This window comes from Macrobrachium rosenbergii, chromosome 10 (assembly GCF_040412425.1).
Source record: "Macrobrachium rosenbergii isolate ZJJX-2024 chromosome 10, ASM4041242v1, whole genome shotgun sequence".
Taxonomy (NCBI): Eukaryota; Metazoa; Arthropoda; class Malacostraca; order Decapoda; family Palaemonidae; genus Macrobrachium; species Macrobrachium rosenbergii.
Window position 1 is genome coordinate 69,525,032 of NC_089750.1, and position 9,675 is coordinate 69,534,706.

General features: G+C 36.9%; 1 protein-coding gene across 1 annotated transcript in view; it reads left to right on the forward strand.

The window, feature by feature from the left end:
• Window positions 1–9,129: 9,129 nt before the first annotated feature.
• LOC136842797 (polycystin-2-like protein 1) overlaps window positions 9,130–9,675 on the forward strand; it is a 20,128-nt gene continuing 19,582 nt past the window's right edge. The window contains exon 1 of the mRNA XM_067110646.1: window positions 9,130–9,478. Within this exon, the coding sequence (XP_066966747.1) occupies window positions 9,332–9,478 (147 nt within the window). The 5' untranslated portion in view covers window positions 9,130–9,331. The remainder of the gene's footprint in view (window positions 9,479–9,675) is intronic.

A 9,675-nucleotide genomic window follows, 5' to 3' on the forward strand; every position in this document is an offset into this window, starting at 1 on the left:
GAAGAAGAAGAAGAAGAAGAAGCCGATCACATTGCCGTGGTGGTGCGTGTTCTTCGCTTGGTTGCTGGTTGCCGGTGCGATCGGAGTGTCTGCTTTCATGGTGTTCTCCTACAGCATACAGTGGGGCAAGGAGAAGGCTAATTCCTGGCTCACGGCTATGCTTCTCTCCATCTTCCAGAGTGTCGTGATTGTTCAGCCTGCCAAGGTGAATCGTTATGGCTAAATTTCTTTCTGTTTTTGTTGGGTTATCCTTCAAGTTTTGTGTTGGAGAAGCTCGATTGCAAGTCGTAAGAGAAATTTTAGCAGTTTTGGTAGTGAAGAAGGTCGAATACAAGACCTGAGAGAAATATAGCATCTCATGAAAAATTTTCGGTGGGGTTTCCTTCAAGTTTCACAGCTCGAATACAAGGCTTGAGAGAAATATGGCGTTTCATATAAGATTTTCGCTGAGGTTTCCTTCAAGCTTCGCAGTGAAGGAGCTCGAATACAAGGCTTGAGAGATATATGGCATTTCATATAAGATTTTCGCTGAGGTTTCCTTTAAGTTTCGTAGTGAAGAAGCTCGAATAAATGCTTAAGTTAAATATGGCATGTCATATAAGATTTTTGCAGAGGTTTCCTTCAGGCTTCGCAGTGAAGGAGCTCAAATGCAAGGCTTGAGAGAAATATGGCATTTCATATAAAATTTTCGCTGGAGTAGCCTTCAAGTTTCACAGCGCACAAGATCGAATGCAAGGTTTGAGAGAAATAGGGCATTTCCAAAAAGATTTTTGCTGGGGTTTCCTTCAATTTTCGTAATGGAGACGTAGTGCAAGGCTTAGGGAAATTATAGCATTTCATAAAAGATTTTCGCTGGGGATTCGTTCCAAGTTTCGTAGTTTGGAAGCTCGAATAAATGGCTTTTGAGAATTAGAACGTTTCGTGAAATGGAATATCCACCGAATTTAGCAAAAATGCACATTTTTGTGAGATTAGGTATAAATTTGTCATTAATCGTTTGAAAACCTGTCTTCACGTGCGTTTTTCATTGTATTAAGGGTAATTAGAACGTTTCATAAAATGGAATGTCCACGAAATTTGACAAAAATGAAAATTTGGTTTTAGTTAGATATTAATCTGTAATCGTCTATAAACCTATCTTATATTGCGTTTTAAATTGTATTAAAAGAATTAGAACGTTTCGTAAAATGGAATATTCATCTAATATGTCAAAAAAGTACATTTTTGTGCAGTTAGATATTAGTTTGTAATCGTTTGAAAACCTGTCTTCAATTGCGTTTTAAAATGTATTAAGAGAATGAGAACGTCTCTTATAATAAGCTGTCCACGAAATTTAGCAAAATACACATTTTTGTTAAATTAGGTATTAGTTTGCCCTTGAAAATGTATCCAACCCATCACATAACCTTGATAAGGGAAGGCCCTTCGAGTGTAACGTTTGTTCGCTGATATCCTTATCAATAAACCGTGCGGAGAGTTAGTTCAGAGCAGTTCATGCAAACACGGGAGTTATGAATAGAGCTCTAATCCGTGTGACATACCCTTTATTGCTTATAAATGCCAGTGCACGGTTGCCCCTTTAAATCGGCAAGTGAGTCAGGCTCTCTCTCTCTCTCTCTCTCTCTCTCTCTTGTTAAAGGAGGCTCTTGTCGTCATTCATCAACGGCCTCTGGGTTATTTTTCTATTCAGAATTTCTTCATTTTAATCAAACTATAAAATTTCCATAAAAGGAACGGTGGGTTCTTCTGTAGCCGTGAATAGACCCTTCTAAAATTAATTTTTTTTATACTTTACCTCATATCTGCTATATGGTCTTCTATAGTCTTCTTGGCGAAAAATACTCTATGTTCTTATTTTATTTTATCTCGGTACTTCTTGATTGCTGCTAAAGAAACTGTTAGAACGTTTTGATTGCGTCATGTGTAATGCATAATTTAAAGTTAATTTTAACTCCTGTTCCCCATGCAACACTGATTGGTGTTTGTTTGCTTTTGACAGATTTTACTCAACGAATACCACGATATATTTCGTTCCTCTTTCATTTAAAGTTATATTTGATAAATTTTGCCTAACGAATATCACGGTATATTAGCTATTCTTTTATTTAAACTTATTTTTGTCATTCTGCATTTTTCTTGCTTACTGAATTACTGACTGACATTGTATATTCATTAATAATAAAAAAAAAATTCTAAGAAATTTCAAGTAAAAATCCTCATAATGAATAAATGCATAGTTAATTTTGGTCTTTCCTCCATTTTCTCTCTCATAATGAATAAATGCATAGTTAGTTTTCGTTTTTCCTTAATTTTCTCTTGCTTACTGAATTACCGACTAACATTATATTCCCAATTATCATTTGTAATTTTTTAAAAATTCTAACAAATCTTCAAGTAAAAATCCTTTCAGTGAATAAGTGCAATTTTAAAAATATTATCACATTATCTTTATCTTCCCTATTCTTCACTCAAATGCTCATTTTCACTGATCGCTTTCAGGATAACCCCAATAATAATTTAATACAATTTTTAAAATATTATTATATTATCTTTGTCTTTCCTCTCCTTCACCCAAATACTCTTCCTCACTCAACTATTTAAACCTTTCTCTCATTTATCATTTCTTCCTTTCAATGTCCTTCAGGTATTCGTACTAGCCGCCATCTTGGCCATCGTGCTGAAGAAGCCCGACGTGGAGGACCTGGACGAAGAGGAGAGGAGGGTCAACGGAAGCTCTGCTGACGACGAAGAGCTGGACGTCGATAAGCCTAAATCTGGTGATGGAAATTCACTTGTCGCCTCTCTCTCTCTCTCTCTCTCTCTCTCTCTCTCTCTCTCTCTCTCTCTCTGGTGGTGTTTATTTATCCTCTCTAGACTGGTCTCTCTCTCTCTCTCTCTCTCTCTCTCTCTATCTTCTCTTTCTGATGATGAAAATCTCTCTCTCTCTCTCTCTCTCTCTCTCTCTCTCTCTCTCTCTCTCTCTCTCTCTCTCTCTCTCTCTTCCTTCCAGCTGTCTGATGATTGAAAATTAATTCATTTATCTTCTCTCTCTTCTCTCTCTCTCTCTCTCTCTCTTCTCTCTCTCTCTCTCTCTCTCTCTCTCTCTCTCTCTCTCTTTCCTTCAGCTTTCTGATGTTGAAAATAAAAGATTCATTTATCTTCTCTCTCTCTCTCTCTCTCTCTCTCTCTCTCTCTCTCTCTCTCTCTCTCTCTCTCTCTCTCTCTCTCTCTCTTCCTTCCGGCTTTCTGATGATGAAAATTAAGATTCATTTATCTTCTCTCTCTCTCTCTCTCTCTCTCTCTCTCTCTCTCTCTCTCTCTCTCTCTCTCTCTCTCTCTCATTTATAGCAATGCTCTTTATTATGCATTGCGTCACACTTAGCACCTCGTAATTCAGTTGTTTTTTCCAGCTTAGGTTAATTATGCCCGACCACGGTAATCAACATTCTCGTTAAAACACTAAATTAACGACCTTGTCATTAGGAAAATGTAACGAAATACGTTAAGGAAAATGTAATCTGAGTTGTATATTTTGATCAGTTCATCGCAGTCATAGTGATGGTAACGTAACTATTACTTTTGCTACAACAAATAACAGAAACATGATAATGATTGAGATTAATGGTAATTCCATTAATACAAGAACCAGCAGCAAAAACAGCAATAACCACGTCATTATTATTCCATCCACCCCTACAAATATGGCAGCTATATTTGTTGCTGCGTGACGTCACGTCACCCCCTCCACGGTGACTGCGCTTAGCGATTCATTAATATTTGGGGTTTATTTATATTGTTTTATGATCAGACATTGTGCAGCAATAAGTAAGTTGATTTATCGACTAAACGTGTGTCAAAGGAATGAATTATATGTCGACCATCGACAACAAGCTATAAATCATTTATGAATTTGTCTTGAGACCTTGGCTATGACAATGACGTCGCCTTTCGCATTTCAAGCTCTCGCGAGAAAGACGAGATCAATTCATATAAAAAAACAGATAAATGAACAGAATAAGTACGAAGGTAAATAAAAACGTAAGTAAAATATTAAAATACAAATAATTTACTGATTTGTCTTTAGACCTTGGCCATATTACTAATGTCACTTGGCATTCCAGGCTCTCGCGAGAAGATCGCCATCCAGCCCATCGACCCGAAGAAGCTGGAGAGGATTCGGCGCAAGAGGCTGGCCGAGAGGGAGATGCTGACCCTCATCAAGGAGATGCTCATCTACGTCGTCTACCTGTTCTTCCTGCTGTTCCTGGCGCAGCAGAACAGGAACTCCAACGCCTTCTTAGTCAACCAGAACCTCAAGAACCTCTTCATCGATTACGATCCGGAGTCCAGCGAGATGGTGATTTGCCATTATTATTATTATTATTATTATTATTATTATTATTATTATTATTATTATTATTATTATTATTATTATTATTAATGCTGTTCTTTCGAGTGTCATTTTGGGTTACGTTGCTCATCTTTCCTTTCTTTTGCTTTGCTTATGCATGTTTTAACTTTTGTTTATTTATTTATTTATTTATTACTGATTACGTGCACGCATTTAGTTCTGCTTCTTGCTTTCATACTTGCTCTGATCTTTATGCTTTTGACATATGGGCAAAGTATGTCAATTCTGTGTAAACTTACACAGGGTGTGTGTGTGCATATAGAATATATGTAAAGGAAGATTTTTCACTAATGCGTTTCTTATCTACACGTTTAAAGGGTAACTGGATCATTTGATTTAAGATTTAATATAGTTGGTTATGACATTACGAATTATTTTTCATCGTTTCTAACCTCTAATTTTGCATTAGAACGGAAATTAAATGACCTATTCAGTCCCTTAGTTCTATATCTGTCTATCAGTTCTCAATCTTTCATTGAGTTTATTGTCTGTCATAAATTTTGTTCTTTATAATAGGAATTATATGACATAATCATCCTTTTGAATTCTGTATTTGTTTACCAGTTCTCAATCTTTCATTGAGTTTATAGTCTGTCATCTGTTTTTTTTTATTATAATAGGAATTATATGTCCTAATCAACCCTTGAATTCTGTATTTGTTTATCAGTTCTCAATCTTTCATTGAGATTATTGTCTGTCATCAATTCTTTTCATTATAATAGGAATTATATGACCTAATCAACCCTGGAATTCCGTATTTGTTTATCAGTTCTCGATCTTTCATTGAGTTTATAGTTTGTCATCTACTTTTTTCATTATAATAGGGGTAATATGACCTAATCAACCATTGAATTCTGTATTTGTTTAATCAGTTCTCAATCTTTCATTGGGTTTATTGTCTGTCATCAATTTTTTTCATTATAATAGGAATTATATAACCTAATCAACCCTTGAATTCTGTATTTGTTTATCAGTTCTCAGTCTTTCACTGAGTCATTTTCTGTCCATCTGCTTGTGCATTATAAAAGGAATTATATGTCCTACTCAGTCCTTGAATTATGTATTTGTTTACCAGTTCTGAACCTTTTAGTGAGTTCATAGTCTATCATCTTCTTTTACAGGATGATAGGTACTCTCAAATCCTTTACTAAGCTAAATTCTTGTTTTGAAATCCTTTCACCATTGCTTACCAGTTATCCATTCATAAACTGATCCAGATTCTTATTTTAAAATCCTTTCACAGTTGTTTACCAATTGTCAATTCATGAAGTAACCCAGATTCTTATTTTGAAACCCTTTTACCGTAGTTTACCATTTGTCAAATCGTTAAGTAATCCAGATTCCTTTTTGAAATCCTTCCCCGTTGCTTACCGAATGTCAATTCATTAACTAATTCAGGCACTTACTTTGAAACCCCTTTACAGTTGTTTATCATTTGTCAATCCATTAAGTAATCCAGATTCTTGTTTTGAAACCCTTTTACCGTTGTTTACAATTTGTCAATTCATTAAGTAATTCGGACACTGAAACCCTTCTACCGTTGCCTACCAACTGCCAATTCATTAACTAATTCAGACACTTATTTTGAAACCCTTTTACCGTTGTTTACCAACTGTCAATTCACTAAGTAATCCAGATTCTTATTTTGAAATCCTTTTTCCGTTGTTTATCAACTGTCAATTCATTAAGTAATCAGACACTGAAAGCCTTTTACCGTTGTTTACCAACTGCCAATTCATTAACGAATTCAGGCGCTTATTTTTAAACCCTTTAACCATTGTTTACCATTTGTCAATTCATTAAGTAATCCAGATTCTTATTTTGAAACCCTTTTACCGTTGCTTACCAACTATCAATTCATTAAATAGTCCAGATTCTCATTTTGAAATCCTTTTTACACAATTCATTAAGTTACCAACCCTTAAGAAAACGCAGGCCTTTACTGGTTTACCAACAATTCATTAAGAAATCCAGACTCTTATTTTGAAACCCTTTTACCGTTGTTTACCAACTGCCAATTCAATAAGAAATCCAGACACTTATTTTGAAACCCTTTTACCGTTGTTTACCAACTGCCAATTCAATAAGAAATCCAGACAACTTCAATTTTAAATAAACCCCTTTCACCGTTGTTTACCAACTTTCACCGTTACCAACTTCATTAAGAAATCCAGACACTTATTTTGAAACCCAGATTCTCATTTAAACCCTTGTTTACCAACTATCAATTCATTAAGTAATCCAGATTCTCATTTTGAAACCCTTTCACCGTTACCAACTATCAATTCATTAAGTAATCCAGATTTTTATTTTGAAATCCCTTAACCGAGTTTTCCATATTGACTCCCCAGTTCCAATTGCCAGCCGACGTCTTCGGGTACATGCGCGACACTTTCCTGCCGTCGGTGTTCTGGACGGAGCTGTACAACGGCGAGGAGATCAACCTGAGGGACAAGCCCTTCATGGCGGACGGGGTCTCCTTCCGCATCGGCGCCGTCCGCCTCCGGCAGGTTCGGATTAAGCCAGGTCGGTTCCAGGAACGAACGATGAAGAGGTCTTCAGCCTGATTTGGGGCTGGAATGGGAAAGGGCGCCGGGATTAAACTGGAAGGGTCGAGTGAGGAGGTCTGTTTGGAATACTGTGAAGGGTGGAATAAAGGTAGGGAATTGGGAAAGAGGGATGGTGGAATAAAGGTAGAGAACAGTGAATGAGGAACAGTGGAATAAAGGTAGATAATAGTGAAAGAGGGAGAGTGGAATAAAGGCAGAGAATTGTGGAAGAGAAACATTGGAATAAAGGTAGAGAGTAGTGAGAGAGGAACAACGAAATAAAAGTAGAGAATTGTGAAAGAGAAACATTTGAATAAAGGTAGAGAATAGTGAAAGAGGGACGTTGGAATAAAGGTAGAGAACTGTGAAAGAGGAACAGTGAAATAAAAGTAGAGAATTGTGAAAGAGGAACAGTGGAATAAAGGTAGAGAATAGTGAAAGAGGGACAGTGGAATAAAGGTAGAGAAAAGTGAATGAGGAAAAGTGGAATAAACTTAGAGAATTGTGAAAGAGGAACAGTGGAATAAAGGTAGTGACCAGTGAAAGATGAACAGTGAAATAAAGGTAGAGAATAGCGAAAGGGAAAAGGATGTGTTAGATTCTAAATGGGGTAGGTGAATAGGTAAATGGTGAATAATAGAACTGGGTATACTGATTTGATTTGATTCAGGCAATCATTTAAAGACGCTCACAAAACCGTGAGTGTATATTTCTATAATTATGGAGAGTCAAGTAACCAAAAATAATCGTCAGATAGCCTAAGTAGTTTTTTTTACGTATAGTTATTAAAGGAAGGGTATCCTAACTGCGAGGGAAGCATCAGTTCTCATGAGATTAGATCATGTTACTTCAGGAAGACGGACTGGACAAAGGCACTACATTTTGAGGAAATGCCCAATAGAGGATTTCGTCCAATAGAGTGATTCTTGGATCTTTTTTTACAAGTCTCTCTCTCTCTCTCTCTCTCTCTCTCTCTCTCTCTCTCTCTCTCTCTCTCTCAGACACTCATAAAAGCACGGACAATGCTAAAATAAGAACCTGGACTTCAACTTTATTTAAGAACTAGCGAAACTTTAACAAATCATGTCCTTCATATCTATTGTTTATCTCATTGTCGGATAACAAATTGTATAATTCTCTTACTAATTAATTTAAACAATAATCAAACAAACACACAAGATATTTACTTCTACACGTAAGACATTCTCCACAAAACACAAATAAAAAAAAAAGAATCCTGGAAACCTGGAGAAAGGTGATTCAGTCCAGCACGCCTGGAAAGGAAAATGGCAGAGATAAGTGTATCTTCCAGCACAGGCACACCTCTCCAGGGAACGTCTGCATTGGCAGCCTGCCTCTTCAAACAATTTATCATTAAGATTAATTCCCTCCCCCCCCCCTTCACTTTTTCCCCCTTCGCTCTCCGGGAAGAGAGAGAGAGAGCAATGAAACTCATTGGTGAGAATCTTTGTAATTTATGGCGCACTTCTGTAGTTTGGCCGGATACGGAGAAGAGAAAAGTGATTTGTGTGTTTTGAGAAGTGAGGAATTATTATTATTATTATTATTATTATTATTATTATTATTATTATTATTATTATTATTATTATTATTCGGAAGATGAACCCAATTCATATGGAACAAGCCCACTGGGGTCATTGACTTGAAATTCAAATTTCCAAAGAACATGGTGTTCATTTGAAAGAAGTAACGGAAGGTAATAGGAAATAGAGAAAGAAGAGATCAGTTATTAGGAAAGAAAAAAAAACAACAAATTAATAAATAAATAAATAAATGAAAATTTAAGTAAAATATTAAAATACAAAGAGAACTGTTTTAGGACAGTAATGCGTTGCATCTTCGCTAGAACTTTTGAGGTTCCATTTACACCGCATCCTTAGAGACTGTTCCACAGTACAGCGGAGTGAGGTGGAATTATTATAATGGTGGACTGAGATTGAGGAATAGACCGCAAAGTAGGGACAACGAAAGGAAGAAGAGAATAAAAACAAACAGTGGGAACAGCATTCAGTGCTTCTTTTTCCTCTTTGCAATGCCAAGGAGTAATCAAGTCACTCAGTGACTCTTGTTATTTTTCTGTAAAAGAAAACTATCGTGCCGGCTTCTTCCTCCTGTAACTCTTCCTCCCCTCTTCCCGACCTTTTAACTCCTCTTCTTACTCTTCCTCTTCCCCCCTCCTTTAGCTCCTCCTTCTCCTCCTGTAACTACGCTTTCTCTCCTCCTCCTCCGCCTCCTCCTCCTCCACCTCCTGCTCATTCTTCTTCCTTTCACCGTGACAACAGAACCTAATCCATTCGCTCAGACGCTTCTCTACAACTTCTTTGCAGACGAGTGTCGGATCCAGAAGAAGATGGCCGAAATCCACGACCACTGCAACGTCCCTTACAGTATATCGAAGGAGGACGAAGGGTCCTACTTTCCGGGGTGGGTTCCGGCAGGTAACGAGACCCAGTCGCCCAATTCCCCTTGGGTTTATCGATCGATGGGCACACTGAAGGTGAGATGATGTATAAGTTTATGTAGAGAGAGAGAGAGAGAGAGTTAGATAGGTGTATGTTGGTGTATAAGTAGTATAAGAATGTATGTTTATTTATGTATGTATCTATCTATGTATGTATTCATGTATGCATGTATGATGAAATACATTCTAGCAATCTCTAGAGCACTGCTAATTGGTGGAGGCTTAAAAGATAG